The 19,262-nt window shown below is 43.6% G+C and overlaps 1 protein-coding gene across 1 annotated transcript in view; it reads left to right on the top strand.

Moving 5' to 3' along the window:
* The window catches only part of IGSF11 (immunoglobulin superfamily member 11), a 183,932-nt gene extending 165,544 nt beyond the window's left edge, over positions 1-18,388 (top strand). Inside the window, exons 6-7 of the mRNA XM_030205078.1 lie at positions 7,282-7,429; positions 16,874-18,388. Coding sequence (XP_030060938.1) covers positions 7,282-7,429; positions 16,874-17,312 — 587 coding nt within the window. The 3' untranslated portion in view covers positions 17,313-18,388. The remainder of the gene's footprint in view (positions 1-7,281; positions 7,430-16,873) is intronic.
* Positions 18,389-19,262: the final 874 nt, after the last annotated feature.

Here is a 19,262-nt window from a genome sequence, read left to right as displayed (position 1 = left end):
CGCTTTCCCACTCATGGCAGGCTCAATGCGGCTTACAGTGGTGGAAATAAGTATTTGATCCCTTGCTGATTTTGTAAGTTTGCCCACTGACAAAGACATGAGCAGCCCATAATTGAAGGGTAGGTTATTGGTAACAGTGAGAGATAGCACATCACAAATTAAATCCGGAAAATCACATTGTGGAAAGTATATGAATTTATTTGCATTCTGCAGAGGGAAATAAGTATTTGATCCCCCACCAACCAGTAAGAGATCTGGCCCCTACAGACCAGGTAGATGCTCCAAATCAACTCGTTACCTGCATGACAGACAGCTGTCGGCAATGGTCACCTGTATGAAAGACACCTGTCCACAGACTCAGTGAATCAGTCAGACTCTAACCTCTACAAAATGGCCAAGAGCAAGGAGCTGTCTAAGGATGTCAGGGACAAGATCATACACCTGCACAAGGCTGGAATGGGCTACAAAACCATCAGTAAGACGCTGGGCGAGAAGGAGACAACTGTTGGTGCCATAGTAAGAAAATGGAAAAAGTACAAAATGACTGTCAATCGACAAAGATCTGGGGCTCCACGCAAAATCTCACCTCGTGGGTATCCTTGATCATGAGGAAGGTTAGAAATCAGCCTACAACTACAAGGGGGGAACTTGTCAATGATCTCAAGGCAGCTGGGACCACTGTCACCACGAAAACCATTGGTAACACATTACGACATAACGGATTGCAATCCTGCAGTGCCCGCAAGGTCCCCCTGCTCCGGAAGGCACATGTGACGGCCCGTCTGAAGTTTGCCAGTGAACACCTGGATGATGCCGAGAGTGATTGGGAGAAGGTGCTGTGGTCAGATGAGACAAAAATTGAGCTCTTTGGCATGAACTCAACTCGCCGTGTTTGGAGGAAGAGAAATGCTGCCTATGACCCAAAGAACACCGTCCCCACTGTCAAGCATGGAGGTGGAAATGTTATGTTTTGGGGGTGTTTCTCTGCTAAGGGCACAGGACTACTTCACCGCATCAATGGGAGAATGGATGGGGCCATGTACCATACAATTCTGAGTGACAACCTCCTTCCCTCCGCCAGGGCCTTAAAAATGGGTCGTGGCTGGGTCTTCCAGCACGACAATGACCCAAAACATACAGCCAAGGCAACAAAGGAGTGGCTCAGGAAGAAGCACATTAGGGTCATGGAGTGGCCTAGCCAGTCACCAGACCTTAATCCCATTGAAAACTTATGGAGGGAGCTGAAGCTGCGAGTTGCCAAGCGACAGCCCAGAACTCTTAATGATTTAGAGATGATCTGCAAAGAGGAGTGGACCAAAATTCCTCCTGACATGTGTGCAAACCTCATCATCAACTACAGAAGACGTCTGACCGCTGTGCTTGCCAACAAGGGTTTTGCCACCAAGTATTAGGTCTTGTTTGCCAGAGGGATTAAATACTTATTTCCCTCTGCAGAATGCAAATAAATTCATATACTTTCCACAATGTGATTTTCCGGATTTAATTTGTGATGTGCTATCTCTCACTGTTACCAATAACCTACCCTTCAATTATGGGCTGCTCATGTCTTTGTCAGTGGGCAAACTTACAAAATCAGCAAGGGATCAAATACTTATTTCCACCACTGTACATATACAGGTACTTATTTGTACCTGGGGCAATGGAGAGGTTTTAATCACAAAGCAGGTATGTCAAGCTCATGACTAATGATGGGCCACTACAGCAGTTGCACATTCATTGATGGGCCACACTAAAATATTTCTCCTCCCTATTCTCCCCATTATGATTATTTAGGAGTCAACTTTATATTGTACTTAACCAGATGTTAAATTTAGAATGTGCCCTACAATTAGGTTTGACACAGACTGCACATAACTTCCCTATGTTTGACCTGCTAGTCATAAAGCGTATAGGGATAAACATAAAGATCTCAATATGTATACTCTGGAAGAAAGGCAGGAGAGGGGAAGTACAATAGAGACATTTAAATACCTCCATGGCATAAATACACAGGAGAAGGGCCTTTCAATTGAAAGGAAGCGCTGCACTTAGGGGACATAGGATGGAGGTGAAAGGAGACAGACTTAGGAGTAATGTAAGGAAATACTTCTTTACAGAAAGGCCTCAGTACAGTAGTGCAGATAAAGACTTGCACCGGACTTTAAGAAAGCAGGGGACAAGTACATAGGATCTGTAAGGGAGAGGCATGGATAGGGAGACTGGATAGACCATATACTATTTGTTGTTATAGACTGGATAGACCGTATACACTTTGTCATTATTGTCTCTGTTTCTATATTAGCCTTGGTTTGGGGAGAGGGTTGTGTTTTGTTTTTAAAGAAAAGAGGTAAGTATGGATAGTACAGTCATGGGCTGGTCAGGGTTAGGAAGAATTGTTGGTTAAAATGGAGTGGGTAGGAGGGGTTGTGGACTTATTGGGGTACTCCCACACCAGGGGGAATATAAGGGAGAAGATTAAGGGTTTATTAAAGGTGATTAGGGAGGTGGCCCTGTGGTTCCCTTTGATTAAGGAGGTGGCCCTGTGGTTCCCTGAGGGTGAGATTTTAACCTCCAAATTGATAATGTGATGGGGTGAAGTTGATTAACTGCAATGAAGGATTTAGACTTGTTTCAGGCAGTACAGAGAAGGACACACCAGGGTTGAGGGGAGGTGGGCATACACTAGACCAGTGGTTTTCAAACCAGTCCTCAGGAACTACCTGGCCATTTGGATTTTCAGGATATCCATAATGAATATGCATGAGAGAGATTTACACACCAAGAAGGCAGTGCATGCAGATCTGACCAAGTGGTCCCTGAGGACTGGGTTGAAAGCAACTGCTCTAGACCTAGTATTTGAAACTGAATCATTGTAAGAACAGCGGTGCTTGGAGATTGTTTTTTGACAAGAGATGCCCTGGTCGGACTTTAAATTTGGTGGTCAAGGGCATTCAGGGATAGAGAGGTATGAGGAAGAAGTAAGATATAGAGGGGTGGTAAAGTTGGATTGTTCCCCCACCCCCCCAAACTTTAGAGAGTAGGGGTTTGGAGTTGTTGGGGATACTACAGAAGCTTTTCTAGAGAACTGTGAATGTTAGGGGTCTGTGTTAGAGGAGATGTCTCCTTTTAAGGTTCAGAAGTGGAAGGCAAGAGTAGGAGGATGTAGTTTAATTAGGGGATTTTGGTTAAGATGGGAATTATAGAAATTGGAGCATAGATGAAGATCAAGGAGCCAGAGATACAACAGAAGATGGTGGAAAGCAGCAAATGTTTATTTCGGTGAGATTTAAAAGAGCAAAGAGCCTGTTTCATAATACAAATTGAGTCTGGGAACTAAGTGAAAAAATTGTTTTAAGGTTCTGCGAAATTTGAAAGGGGCTGATAAGAATGAGAAGGAACCAGTTCTGGAAACACTGACCCCCTGATTCTATAAAAGTTGCCAGAAATTGCGTGCATAAATTTAGGCACATCCCTGGCTTGCACGTGCAATTTAATAGACTAACGAGCCAATTAGTGTCAATAATTGGCTTTAACAAGCAGTTATTGGCACTAATTTAAATGGGCAGTATTCACAATGGAGAAGGGTAGTTAGTGGGGTTCCTCAGGGGTTTGTGCTAGGACCGCTGCTTTTAAATATATTTATAAATGATTTAGAGATGGGAGTAACTAGCGAGGTAATTAAATTTGCTGATGACACAAAGTTATTCAAAGTCGTTAACTCGCGACAGGATTGTGAAAAATTACAAGAGGACCTTACGAGACTGGGAGACTGGGCGGCTAAATGGCAGATGACGTTTAATGTGAGCAAGTGCAAGGTGATGCATGTGGGAAAAAAGAACCCGAATTATAGCTACGTCATGCAAGGTTCCACGTTAGGAGTTACGGACCAAGAAAGGGATCTGGGTGTCGTCGTCGATAACACACTGAAACCTTCTGCTCAGTGTGCTGCTGCGGCTAGGAAAGCGAATAGAATGTTGGGTATTATTAGGAAAGGTATGGAAAACAGGTGTGAGGATGTTATAATGCCGTTGTATCGCTCCATGGTGCGACCGCACCTTGAGTATTGTGTTCAATTCTGGTCGCCGCATCTCAAGAAAGATATAGTAGAATTGGAAAAGGTGCAGCGAAGGGCGACTAAAATGATAGCGGGGATGGGACGACTTCCCTATGAAGAAAGACTAAAGAGGCTAGGGCTATTCAGCTTGGAGAAGAGACGGCTGAGGGGAGACATGATAGAGGTATATAAAATAATGAGTGGAGTGGAACAGGTGGATGTGAAGCGTCTGTTCACGCATTCCAAAAATACTAGGACTAGGGGGCATGTGATTAAACTACAGTGTAGTAAATTTAAAACAAATCGGAGAAAATGTTTCTTCACCCAACGTGTAATTAAACTCTGGAATTCATTGCCGGAAAATGTGGTGAAGGCGGTTAGCTTAGCAGAGTTTAAAAAGGGGTTGGACGGTTTCCTAAAAGACAAGTCCATAAACCGCTACTAAACGGACTTGGAAAAATCCAAAATCCCAGGAATAACATGTATAGAATGTTTGTACGTTTGGGAAGCTTGCCAGGTGCCCTTGGCCTGGATTGGCCGCTGTCGTGGACAAGATGCTGGCCTCGATGGACCCTTGGTCTTTTCCCAGTATGGCATTACTTATGTACTAATTTAATTGAGATTTAGATGTAGGATCCACGCCTACAATTTACACATGGCCTGAAAAAGTGGGGGGGGGGGGGGGGGGGGGTGCAGAAATGGGAGGGTCATGGGTGTTTTTGAAACAGATCGGGGTCATGGTTTTGAGTTACGTGCGTTAATTATAGAATATGGATGCTATGCATGCAAATGTAGGTGCGAGCATTTGCACCACATTTTTCTATAAATTGCGTTGAACTTTAGACATGGCTTATAGAATAACGTTTGTGTGGGGGAGAGGAGGTTCATAAGTACATAAGTACATAAGTAGTGCCATACTGGGAAAGACCAAAGGTCCATCTAGCCCAGCATCCTGTCACCGACAGTGGCCAATCCAGGTCAAGGGCACCTGGCACGCTCCCCAAACGTAAAAACATTCCAGACAAGTTATACCTAAAAATGATGATTTAGGCACCATTTATAGAATTCACCCCTGAATGCATAATGTTTTTCTGTTTTTTGGCTGAATGAAAGTTAGAGAGTTGAGGGTATTGAGGAAAAGGGGTGGCATAGAGAGTAGAAGAGGTAAAGTGGAGAGGCCGCAGTGTTGATCCTATGCAGTGGAGGATCTGAAATAGGTTTTGAATGGGCTGCAAGTCACTTATTGTCCCTTTTGATTCTTGTCCACCATTTATAGTTAAAAAAAAATTCAGATCTATTGCAGAGTTGGCTATATAAGAGTGTGATAACCTCGTTAGAAGAAGGAAGACTCATGGCACTTTAAAATGGTCAGGCGTTTTTCTACTGCATAAGAAGAGTGGGTAAGATCTCTTGCTGAGGACATATTATCACTCAATGTCTAATATATCTTTCCCAGTGAAAGTGGTTGAAAAATACATTGCCAACCAGGTGCAATACTTTTTGGAGAGTACTGGGTGGTATAATATGCGACATTGTTTATGTGGTGATAGGAAGAGATGTGGAAGTCCACTGGCTAAGAGTGAGGCAATTTGATTTTATTGCATATGTCTAGTGCATTTGACTTGGTTCCTTATCAGCTGTTACTGAAAAGGTGTTCAGAGGTAGGCTAGTTGAGAGTAGTGTGGAGATGGATTGACTCATCTTTAGGGGATAGAACAGTAATGTGTGAGTTTGTCTAAGTTGCCAAAAATGGAATTCAGGGTAGCCCATGGCTTGGCATTGTTTCTCTTGTTGTTAAATATCTTCTTTTGGCAACGAGGGGAGGAGGGGTATGAATCATTCATTAGGGCTGTTCAGATTTATGTATGCTAATGCTATGCAAATTCTACTCCTGGGGGAGGTGATAGAGGAGGAATGAGGAAATAAATAAGAGCTTGGATAAGAGAGTGCAGCGGGTGGAAGAGTGGTTTAATATTGAATAGAAGAAAGAACAAAGTGTTGTGGTTCATGGGGGTTAAAATACCGCCGGAATAGCACAAAAGAACAGTGCCCTAATGCTCAACACTAATGAGATGCAAATATAGGTGCACTCAAAGCGTTGAGCATTAAGTAGTTTGGCGGGAGGATTGTGCTGGCACATTCGCAGAGGAATTCTACGGTAAGCTCGGCTCCTGTGCATATATGCCTAGTAAAACCCAAACGTGAAGCACACATTGGTATCTGTTTTCTGTGGTCTAAATATAAGCATTTTTATTTGTTTATTTTTTAGCTTGGACACTTATATTTAGACGCAGGAAACAGATGCCAATATGTGTTTTTACTGACTGTTTTTAATTTAATTTTCTTTTTTTAGCATGGATGCTTTAAATTTAGACACAAGAAACAGACACTAGTGCTTAAGGGCTTGCATAGACTTCCTTTTGCTTCCAAAAGCAATCAAAACTGGCAGAATTTGCAGAATCATGAGAGAATCATGAGAAATCCTCTTCCAACACCCTAACGCCTGCTTGACTATATTTGCATGCAGTCTATGCTAGTGCCTGTCACACTCGTTGTTTCCCGCGCTAGACCCCTCTGAACATTCTGCGCAGGTAGATGCAGGTACTAGTATGGCGCTAATGGACTCTAGTGCCCGTGTTTACTTATGAGCATCGAGGCCTAATGGGTCCCCAGGACAAGTTTAGGAAGCCATGGGGTAGGGGCTGGCTTACTTAGCTCATTATGTTAACATACTATTAGCGAGCTGGGGCAGCATGTTCATTCCAGAGTGCCCTGCTATAGGTGCCAGTTGTAGGGGTGATGAGGAAAAGGAGGCTGCAGGCTAGATTTTCTTTAAGAGGAGGGCCTGAACTTTGAAATAGGTTGCCCTTGGATTTGAGGCAGGAAGAAAATATGAGTGCCTGTAAAAAGCTAAGACATTGAAATTTTGACAGAATGCTATGACTGGGTAGGAGGGTGGCTGATCATTAGGGAGTTTACTGACTGGTGTGATGAGTGATGGAAGTCTCATATGTGTGTGTATATGTACTGAAGAGGGGGGAGTCTTTTAAAGTTGTTTTTAGTATGTGACTACATGCTGGGCAGTACATTTGTTTTAGGGATGTGATATATGAGAAATAATTGAAATGAAATGCCCAAGGATGTACTGTATTGCATGCGGCCTGGTACTCATGCTTTATAATCTGCAGTGTCACAGTAGCATTGATTTTTCTTGCTCATCTCTGTAGCTCAGCACCAGAATGTAGGCCTGATCACAGGAGCCATTGCCACAGGGGCAGTGGTGCTGATTGTCTGCATCATCCTGGCAGCCGTGGCGTTATTTTACTGGCGAAACAAGCACAAGGAGGAAGAGGAGGAAATCCCCAACGAGATAAGGTAGTTACAACTTGAACAGCGTGGGCTTTTTTCTGTTATGTTGTCATCAAAGATAGCTGCTGGACATTCTGGAGGCAATTTTCAAAACTGCTCATATCACTGTCAAGCCACAAATACTTTTAACCAGCAATCTCATCACTTATGATATTTTCAAAATGAAAAATGTGGAAAATGATCCTGGCTCCCTGGAGCACCCAGCAGCCAAAGCTGGACTGGCTGTAGCTACAGTAGTTGCCAGCTCTGCATCGACTCTTTTGGTTGGTTAAACATTGCTTGTGCCCAGTCAGCATTACAGGTCCTCTGGGCTGTATTGCAGAATCGGAGTGTTTTTGATGTGGGAGACCCTCTCATGAAGAAGCTTGGATACAGCTGAGCCTGCCATTCTTTTCTGCGTGTTTCTCACCAGTGCAGCTCACATGGGTGCTACTCAGCAACATTCAGTTGCTGTAGTTTTAGTATGAATATAGGGGCTGATTTTTCAATACACGCAGAATGGCTAAGATACAGAAAATCCTAGGATAAATTAGTTTAAAATAGACTAAAATGTAGTCACCTAAAACCTAGTAGCTTTAAGCCTGCAATAACTGCCCCTAGCTTTTTCTCCACAACCCATCCCCTCCCCAGAGAATGCATCAGGTAAAAGATTGCAAATTAACACTGTCAACTGCTGAGCAAGATGTAAATAGGAACAACAAACATAGTTTGAAATGTCTATATGCAAATGCCAGAAGCTAAGAAATAAGATAGTACAGTTAGAATATATTGCATTAAATGAAAAATTAGAATTAATAGGAATCTCTGAGACCTGGTGGAAGGAGGATAATCAGTGGGACACTCTCATACCAGGGTACAAATTATATCATACTGATAGGGTGGATCAAATTGGTGGAGGGCCTTGAATCAAATGGATTGAAAATTCTGCAGGAAACAAAACACATCATAGAATCCCTATGGATTGAAATTCCATGTGTAAAGGGGAAATGGATAGTGATATGAGTGTACTACCGTCCACTTGGCTAGCGTGAACAGACAGATGTAGAAATATTATCAGAAATTAGGGAGGTTAACAAACTGGACAACACAAAAATAATGGGTGATTTCAATTACCCTGTAAATATGCGGAATGGGTAGAATATATTGTATACGAGGTAGGATTGTGGGATTGTTGTTGATTTCAATTACCCCAATATTGACTAGGTAAATGTAACATCAGGGCATGCAGGGGAGGTAAAATTCCTTGATAAAATAAAGGACTGCTTTCTGCAGCAGCTGGTACAGGAGCCAACAAGAGGAAAAATTCTAGACCTAGTCCTTAGTGGAGCGTATGATCTGGTGCGGGAGGTAATGGTCCTGGAGCAGCTTGATAACATTGATCATAATATGATCAGATTTGATATCTGCTTTGGAGTAAGTTCATACAGGAAATCTAATACATAATAAGAAAAAGCATAAGGAATGGCAAGTCAAATGCAAAGCGCTGATTAGGAAGGCAAAGAGGGACTTTGAAAAAAAAAAGATTGTATTGGAGGCAAAAACATATAGTAAAAATTTTTTTAGGTAAATATTTTTAGGTATATTAAAAGAAAGAAGCCGGCAAAAGAATCAGTTGGACTGCTAGATGACCGAGGGGTAAAAGGGGAACTCAGGGAAGACAAAGACATAGCAGAGAGATCAAACAAATTCTTTGCTTCAGTCTTCACCGAGGAAAATTTGGGAGAGATACTGGTGCCAGAAATAGTATTCAAAGCTAACGAGTCAGAGAAACTGAATGAAAACTCTATAAACTTGGAGGATGTAATGGCATAATTTTACAAATTGAAGAGTAGCAAATCACCTGGACCGGATGGTGCTCAACCCAGAGTTCTGATAGAATTGAAAAACTGAGCTTGCAGAACTATTGTTAGTAATATATAATTTATCTTTAAAATCAAGCATGGTACTGGAAGATTGGAGGGTGGTCAATGTAATGCCGATTTTTTTTAAAAAAAGGTTCCAGTGTACAGCGCTGCATACATCTAGTAATGCTATAAAAAATGATAAGTAGTAGTAGATCTGGGAAATTATACACTGGTGATCCTGACGTCAGTGCCAGGCAAAATAGTAGAGACTATTATAAAGCACAAAATTACAGAGCATGTTCAAAAGCATGGATTAATGAGACAAAGCCAATATGGATTTAGTGAAGGGAAATCTTGCCTCCCCAATCTATTACATTTCTTTGAAGGGGTGAACAAACATGTGGATAAAGATGAGCCGGTCGATATTGTGCATCCAGATTTTCAAAAGGCATTTGACAGAGTATCTCATGAAAGAATCCAGTGGAAACTGGAGAGTCATGGCATCAGCCCCACCCCTAGTCCCCCATCCCTTCTTGTAGCCTAACTTCAACCCTGTCCTACCCCATACACCCCCCCCCCCAAGTACAGCAGCATTAAATACAAACTTTTTTTTAATGTCCTGAGCACTGCAGAGCCCACCCACAACCAGAAACCTGCCCACATTATGCTATGCTATATGATTCTTATATTCTGTTAAGTTCACAGAGGTTCTAAGCGGATTACAAACAATAAGTCCTTTGCATATCTGCATATCTAATATGCTGAAACTAAAGAGAAACATCTTTCTCATCAATTGCACATCTAAGACATTAATTATGTTACATATCTAATACATTGAAACTAAAAAACATTTTCTCATCGAACAACAAAGACTAACTAACACTTTCCTGAAGGAATAATAATGTGTTATTTTCCGAATTTCTAATGGTAGTCTGTTCCAAAGCCTAACTCCCTTACATAAAACATTTTAAAAATTATTTTAACCTGGGCACTGCAGAGACCATCCCGACCCAAAAAACCCACCAACATAAAAAAATATACAACCTTTTTTTATTTTAACTTGGGCATTGAGACCACCCTCATCCCCACCCAGAAATCCAACAGCATTAAAATTTATTGTTGGTGGGTTTCTGGGTGAAGAGCCCACTCCTACCATTACACTGTATATTTTAAAAAATATTTATTTTATCTGGGCAGCAGCTTCAAAATTTGTGTGCATGTGGTGGCAGGTATCTCAGAGAGCACTGCAGACTGTTCTCTATGTGTGCTGGCTGGGTCCTGTGCCTGTTTGGGCCGCAGGTTGTGCTGAGGCCTTGGGAACTCAACTAAAGGCTGAGTGAGCTCAGCGAAGGCCCAACAGCATCTGTATAGTGGAGAACACCTGGCAGCACTGGCAGCAGCAGAAATTACTACTACTACTATTTAGCATTTCTATAGCACTACAAGGCGTACACAGCGCTGCACAAACATAGAAGAAAGACAGTCCCTGCTCAAAGGGCTTACAATCTAATAGACAAAAAATAAAGTAAGCAAATCAAATCAATTAATGTGTACAGGAAGGAGGAGAGGTGGAGGCAAGTGGTTACAAGTTGTTACGAGTCAAAAGCAATGTTAAAGAGGTGGGCTTTCAGTCTAGATTTAAATTTCCATGTGCTGCAGGCCTGTGCACTGTGGGGACACGGGGTAAGATAAGGCCAGCATCAGAGAAAGAGCAGCAAAACACACAACAGCTACAGCACCAACAGCGGCAGCACGGCAATAGAGGAGCTGACTTCCTGACCTGGAGCCGTGCCTGCACTAAAAATACCAGGTAGGACTGGAGAGCTCCTGTTGTTGCTGCCGACTGCCCAATGCATATGGCTGAGCTGAGCACCACGCCACAGCAGATTTCTTGTGCACACCCACTGCAGCCTAACCAAAACCGTGCCAGTTGGAGGGTCAGGAGAAACTGGGTGGGCCTGGGTCAACCCATGGCTACGCCCCTGGGTGGGAGATATGAAACCTAAAACATTTTGCTATGTGGAGTCTCTGTTCTATAGTTGGAGTAGCATTGTGCAGACCAGGGGTGTAGCTACGGGTGGGCCCAGGCCCGCCCAGTCTTTTGCGACCCTCACCTTCCATGACGACGACGACTTCGTTTTTTTGCCCGCAGCGGCGAGCGGGCGTAAAAGCAGCAAGCAGCGAGCCAGTCTCGATTCCGTCCTTTGCTTCCTGCCCTCTCAGCATCCCACCCACCTGAAAGGAAATGACATCAGAGGAAGGCGGGACGGCACAGAGAGAGGGCAGGAAGCGAAGGACGGAGTCGAGACTGTCTCGCTGCTTGCTGCTTTTACGCTGCAACTTCGGGAGTGGAAGTGAGCCAGCCAGCCCGCCCATCTAGTCCATTGTAAAGAAAGAAAGAAGCGATTTGGTTTCCACTGCTCCGCGCAGCCATCGCCGTTCACTCAAAACACAGGGCAAGCAAACCTGTGAGCTGCTGCATCCACGTTGTCGTTCTTTTGAGGGTGGGCGGGGGAGATGCCAGATAGAATGGGGAAGGGGATTGAAATAAACAGGATGGGCAGGGGAGAGAGGAGAATTGCCGGACAACAGGGATTGATGGAGGGGGCAGGGGAGAGAGGAAATTTGCTGGAGGAGAAGGCAGGGGAAGGAGGAAAATTGCTGGACATGGATGGATGGAGGTGAAAGGGGGGAGAGAAAATTTGCTGGGTATGGATGGATGGAGGGGAGGGCAGAGGAGAGAGGAGAATTGCTGAACATGGATGGATGAATGCAGGGGACAGAGGACATTTGCTGGATATGGGTGGATGGAGGAGAGAGCAGGGGAGAATGGAGAGTTGCTGGATGGATGGATGGAGGGAGGGGAGAGAAGTCAGGGAGGAGATGCGCATGGATGGAAGGGAGGAAGAGAGGAGAAATGCTGGACATGGATGGAGTGGAGGGCAGGGAAGAGAAGGAAAAATGTTGGACAAGGATGGAGGGGAGGTAAGACAGAGGAAGTAGAAGCACATGGATGGAGGGAAGTAAGGAGAAATGCTGGATATGGATGGAGGGCAAACTGCTGAGTTTAAGGGCTGGTTTGGAACACGTTGAGGGCAGATACTGAAACTCGAGGAAGGATAGGGACAGGGCTACAGATGGTAGGACACATAAGGACACAGGAGGATGGTGGACATGGTGAGAGAAAAAATATCAGATGGATAGAAGACACTGCATAAAACAGAAGACACTGGGACCAAAGCAAATAGATCAGACAACAAAGGTAGAAGAAGTATTTTATTCAGAATTTATTAATTGGAATATGTCAGCTTTTGGAAATGTGAATCTGTGATATTTTGCATGTAAGTTTCAATTTTTCTGGTATTGCTGCATGCTGAGTCTGACTTCTTGAGTTAACTTTCCAGTTCAGTATTTTGCCTTCATATTTTTTGATTTCTAGTTCTTTGTGTCATGTCTGTTGTGTCATGTGTTTTTCATGTGTGATCAAGGTGCAGTATTCTGCTAGCGTGTAGTATTTGCAGCCCTTTTGGTTTTGCTTTTTTTTTCACGAGGTAGTGTATTAGTGTTTTAGAGCCTAGTGTAATTACAGTTCTGCCTTTTCAAGCATAAGGTTGTAGCTCGTCCTGTCCTTGGAATTAGTGCTGTTATGGTTTAGTAAGGATATGAGTGTGTTTTTGCACAAGTTTGTGTATAGCATTTTACAGTGGAAAGATTGTGGGATAATGTAATTATATTTAAAAATATCAATTTTTCTATTAAGTATGTATGTGGTTATACTGAGACACTACTCAAACTTATATAGACAGTGCGTGCCCACCCATATTAGCTCTGGGCCCACCCAAAATCTCAGGTCTGGCTACGCCACTGCTGCAGACTCCAGGGCATCACACCGATACTGGACACTCCTGTTATTCTACAACTGTCCTGTAACTTCTACCTTTTTCTGAAGGACTTCAATCTGCTGACCTACACATGAAGTCAGCCAGAGGTTACTATTCTAGTGGTGGATTAAAGCACATAATACAAACAAAAATCAGTAAGATGCAACAGATAGGGCTGCATTTCTGAAGTAGGCTGTGAAAACCGTTTACAGCTATTCTACATGCTTTTTAGATTATCTATAATTTGTCAATTTTTGTATTTTGTATTTCGTATCCATTATTTTTTATTCTTTAATTTATTTAGGGTTGCATTTTGATTAGAATTTGTAATTGCAGTTAATCATGTGATTAGAGATATGCTATTTATTTTTTCCCCACTGCAGCTTCTTGTGACTCTGGGCAAGTCACATTACCCAGAGTCACAAAGAGCTGCAGTGGGGGAAAAACAAATAACATAGCTTTAATTGTAATAAAAATGTTAATCAAAATGCAGACCTAGCGATAGAGAATCATAAGATCAACCTAGCTAAATAATTCATATGCCAAGTGTGATACTCCGAGTGAGGATTGGGGGGTGGGCTTCTGGAATAACACAGCCAGACCAAGGGATATAAATGAAAACAAGTGTTTATTTAATTGAATCCTAAGGCCTGTAAACATCACAGGGTCAGGAACACAGGGGAAAACACCTCTGCAGTTCAATAAGCAGTCTTAAGCAGGCCTCAGGCTGGCAAGACCTGAACACAGTCTGTGGCTGGTAGCTGGTAGCCAAATCCAAAATCCAGTACTGGGCACATTGTGAAAGTGTCACTCAGAGCACATAATGCAATTCTACAATACCATAACAGCACTAATGTTGAGGAATTATACAACAAAGGCCTGCATAGGAAAAGGCAACACTGGGCAGTAGAACATCAATTTACCTAATGAAAAACTAAACAAGCCATATTAGTAAAGATTTATACTACGCAGACATTAAGGGCTCCTTTTACAAAACTACATTATCGGCGGCTTGCTGAATGCAGAGAAGCCCATTCTAATCCCATGGACTTCTTCGCATTCAGCACGCCCTAATCAGTAGCGCAGCTTTGTAAAAGGAGCCCTAAATACTAAATACCTGGTCTGTTTCACACACATAACACAGATAGACCCTTGCCAAGTATAGAATAATTAACCACAAACTAAAAATAGAAAAATGTACACAAACTGAATCCCCAAAAAACCAGACTCCACATACAATGCAAGTGTAGAGAAACAGTGATACCTATTCTTTTGGATTGTACAAAATATAAGGCTAGCACATGTAAATTTAACTGATATATTCCAATCAATACATTAAAAATTAATAAAACAAAAATGTAATGTAGGGTGATTCCTTTTCACTGGACTAATTTTTAATACATTCTATGACTTGCTGATGAAGGCCAAAACCTCCTTCCTTAGTTTAGGACAGTAAACTGTAACAGCAGTATACTGTCCCAATCTGAAGGAGGTTTTGATCTCCGCAAGCTAGAAAACAAGTCAAAAATGTGTTTAGATCAATAAAAATGTATTATCTTAAATTTATATTTATATTAACCATTAAAGTGGAATTAACACAGCTGCAATATTACATCATCCTAAATTTAAAATAAAATTATTTTTTCTTCCTTTGTTGTCTGATCATTTAATTTTTCTTTGTTGGTCCCAGTCTCCGGTTACTGATTTCCTGCATTTTTAACTCTTTCTAAGAGTCTCCGGTCCATTTCTAATTTTTGTCTCCTTCGCCTTCTCTATTATATCTAGCTCCAACACTAATCTGTTCCTTTCAGATTTCTTCCATTTTTTTTCTGCTTCTCTATCCATTCAGATTTAATTTAATCTCTCTGGTTTTACTGTATCTGTCTACAGCTTTCCATTTTCTTTCCTTACATGGCCCTCCCATTCTCCTTCCTCTTATTCCCCAGTCTTTTGCTGGCTCTCCCCCCCCCCCCCCCCCCCCCCCCAGCTCCTGTGATCCAGCATCTCCTCTCTGGCCTCTTCCTACCACCTGCCATGCGGCATCTCTCCTCTGTCTGTCTCTCCCTCCCTCCACCACCATCTAATATCTACCCTGTGTGTGTCTCCTTCCACCCTCCACCAAGACTGTCTCTTTTCCTACCATAGCCATCCAGCATTGTCCCTGTCTTTCTGCCCCTGGCAAACAGCACTGACCATGTCTGTTTGGAGAAGTAGCCAAATAGTTACTGCAGCAACCTTAGAACCAGGCGAGTGGCCTAGTGGTTAGGGTGGTGGATTTTGGTCCTGAGGAACTGAGTTCGATTCCCGGCACAGGCAGCTCCTTGTGACTCTAGGCAAGTCACTTAACCCTCCATTGCCCCATGTAAGCCGCATTGAGCCTGCCATGAGTGGGAAAGCATGGGGTACAAATGTAACAACAAAAAAAAACTGGGTTCAATTCCCACTTAGCTCCTTGTGGCTCTGGGCAAGTCACAAGTATAAAATAAGTACCTGAATATAATATGTAAACTGCTTTGATTGTAACCACAGAAAGGTGGTATATCAAATCATATCCTGTTTCTTCTTCCCCCACACCATTCAGCATTGTACAGTCTCTTTCTTCTCCCATTCTGCATTGCCTGTCTGTCTGTCTCTCTCTCCCCCATCCAACATTGCCATGTACTTCTCTCTTTACCCTCAACATTGCCCCTGTCAATCTCCCCCTTTCTATGCAACACTGCCCCGTCTCTCCCCCACTAAACAGTATTGCCCACCTCCTTGCTATCCAGCATTCACTTGTCTGTCTCTTCCCTTGGCATGCAGCATTTCCCCATCCCTTTCTTTGCCCTCACCATTCAGCTCTGTCCTTCCTCTCTTCCCCTTCTAGCATTGTTCCACCTCTCTCTCCCCCTTTCTATGCAATTGCTCTGCTGCTCTCTCCTCCCCCTCCCCCCACAGCATGGCCTCCCTCCTTCCTCTCCCATTCATTATTGCCCCAGTTTGCTCTCACCTCCACCCTCTATATCTAACATTGCCTCTGGCTCTCTTCTTTCTCCCCCTCCCTCCAGCTTTGCCTTTGGGCTCATCTTCACCCCCCCCCCCCAAACTTTGTCTTTCACTGTCTCATCTACCTCCCCCCAAGCTTTGTTTTTGGTTGTCTCATCCCCCCTCCCCCCAGCTTTGCTTCTGGCTCTCTCCTCTCCCCCTGCTACTATAATTGCCTCTGTCTCTTTCTTGCCTCTCATTTTCTATTGCCCTGTTTCAATCTCTTTCTCTCAACTACCTTGTCCACACCACTTTCTTGCAGTACCTTTTTTTCTCTCTCCTTCCCTCCTGTTGTCACTCTGATGGGCCCTAAGTAGTAAACAGCAAAGATGTGCAGGACTAGCTCTGTGTTCAGCTGCTGTTTTCTCTGCCGGCATCACCTCATTTGATATAACTTCCTCTTTCAGAGGAGGTGCGGTCGGCAGAGTAAGTGGCAGTGGTGCGCAGGTCCCGCGCGTCTTTGTTTACTACCAAGGAGGTGCCCAGCAGAGTGACAACGGGAGGGAAGGAGAGAGAAAAAAGGTACTGCAAGAGGGCCCAGTACAGAGGAGAGAAGGAGAGAAAGAAATGGGATAATAATGAAAGGGAGGCAGGAGAGCGAAAGGGAAATTCCAGCCCACCAGAAAATGTACCAGAATGCCATTTCATGTGTGTGTATAAATAAATAATATATAAATAATAATATATATTTTTTTTTGTAGGGAAGATGACCTACCTCCAAAACATTCATCTACAAAAGCATTTCATACTGACGCATCCTCATCAGAGAATGACACGCTCACCTCCTCCAACACGTGTGACAGCCACTACTGGAGTGGTCCCAAGGCCAACTACACCACCGGCTCCTATGCCCACTTCAATGGCACAGACTCTCGCCACTCATCCTCCACTCACTCAGGCAAGGGGCCTGTCCGATCTGCATACGGTAATGGTGGACAGCCTGTTCCACCCAAAATGCTAGTAGTGACTACCAACTCGGCCCCTTCACCACCAGCTGTGCCCAGGAGCAATGGCTCCGTCAGTAGGAAGGGAAAGTCACCTCACACATGCTCTTATGCAGTGAGCCAAGCAACACTAGAGAGGATTGGTGCAGTGCCTGTCATGGTGCCAGTACAGAGCAGAGCTGGGTCATTGGTATAGAAAGGAAGATGTGATGGACAAATCTCTGGTTGAGTGAACTCCTTGCCAAGAATGCAGCCTACCTGCTGCCCTACCAAATTCAATAGGACGATGAGGAGACTAACTCCTCCTGCTGATGTTCCAATGAGTAGAATGTGACAAGCCAGTGAACTTCAACTGAATTGCTCCTTAAATAAACAGAAAACTCTAGTTATAGTGCCAAACATAGTTCAGGAACATCAAGTAAATAGCAACGGAGCATGTCACGTCTCCGGTTCACATTAGACCTCAGTATTCTATGCATATGTTTTATGTTTAACATGTCTAATTTTCATTTTGCTTTTGGGTTTCTTGTTTTGTTTTCTGAAAGACGATTTTAAAGTGATAATCATTTTTTTCTGTTTACATTGATGAAGAAAAAGTTGCTCCAAAGAAGGAAGATAATTTTTGATCGTGTGTCCTGACGTCTTCCTTTCTATTCTCAGCTGCCATTTAGTGGCTTACCAAGGAAGAGACAATACTTAACTGGATAGGCATGAGTATATCTGATCAAAACAGAAAAATAATATTATTTTTTTTTCTTTTACTAAAATGTCCAATGAAAATGAGCATCCTTGAAATCAGCAGAAGTAAATTGACATACAGTGTGTTAACTGTACATGTTGTAATACTGCATTCTAAATGCATATAATCAGAAAATCATGAGCATCAAATATAATTTGGAATAAAAGTAGTGTTTGAGGGAGGGGCAGCACTAGCAGAGGTGTATCCCATGGGCTCTGGAGAGAGGATCAGATGGGTGTCAAGAGGCTTCGCTTTCCTTTCTGTGAGGAGGGAGGACAGGAAGGGAAAAGGGCAGGGCTGGTGTTCGCTGGGGCCCAGGGAAGAAATGTGAGAGGGGCCCCAAGGCTGCACTTTTATCACTCTGGAGACTCCTGTTGTATGGGGACCCAGGGAAATTGGCCTGCTTGCATCCCCTTGACTGAAAATGTTTGGACAGATTCTCATACCTTTCCATTGCAAGTATGTACACCTGCGTAGGTAGGGTGTACACCTTGGTATTTGTATGTACATTTGTGAGTGTGCAATGCTAGATGAAAAATGGGGTGAAGAAGAGGGTCCTTTTTTCTTCCACTTCATCTGCCCCTCCTTTTTTTTGGGGGGGGGGGGAGTTAAACTGAAGCCATTCAGAGAAGTAGCAGAAGGTCCTTTTATTAAGCTGCAGGAAAAAGGGCACTGCGGTAGCGGTAGGGGCCATTTTCCCCATGCGCTAGGGTCCTTTTTACCGCAGCGGGTAAAAAGCCCCTAAAAATGGCCATGCTCTTACTGTGTGGCCATGTGGTGGGGAGCATTTACCACCACCCATTGAGGTGGCGGTAAGGGCTCCCACAGTAACTGGGCAGCATGTAGTGATACCCGATTACTGCTGGGTTAGCACTGCACAGTTGTAAAAAATGCTCTGGAGCTGGAAGTACCGCTGATGGCAGTTCCGGGATAGCGTGTGATAAAACCGCATTGAGCTTACTGATGCTTTGTAAAAGGGCCCCACAGTGATTTTGGGTGGCCTATCTTCCAGGGTATATGAGAGGGAAGGTTGTCTTTAAAGAGGATGGTATTTAACTTGTAGCAAGGGTGAGAGTACCCTTCTTCCTCAAAAACCTGGCAGTATCCAGTTGTACTCCTGAGTATGCATGTGTTTGTGTCACGAAACACCTAGCCACCCGCCTGGGGCTACCCCGAGGCTACTTAGAGGGTCTATCCCCAGCACATCTCAAGTCTGCCTGTACCTGCCACTTGTGCTCTACACTAGCACCCTCCTCCCACCAACTGGGTCACAACCACTTCTGGGCAAGTCTCCCGCTCTCAAATTATCCTTAGTGATGTCTAGGTTAGTGGAGGCCACATTACCAGTGGTCCCACAGTTCCCAGAAAGCACTCACAGATCCAACATACAAACCACCAGGATTCTTA

The sequence above is a fragment of the Microcaecilia unicolor genome, chromosome 5 (genome assembly GCF_901765095.1).
Source record: "Microcaecilia unicolor chromosome 5, aMicUni1.1, whole genome shotgun sequence".
In the NCBI taxonomy this organism is placed as follows: Eukaryota; Metazoa; Chordata; class Amphibia; order Gymnophiona; family Siphonopidae; genus Microcaecilia; species Microcaecilia unicolor.
Note: the sequence above shows the minus strand (reverse complement) of the source record. Positions and strands in the feature narration are given on the sequence as shown.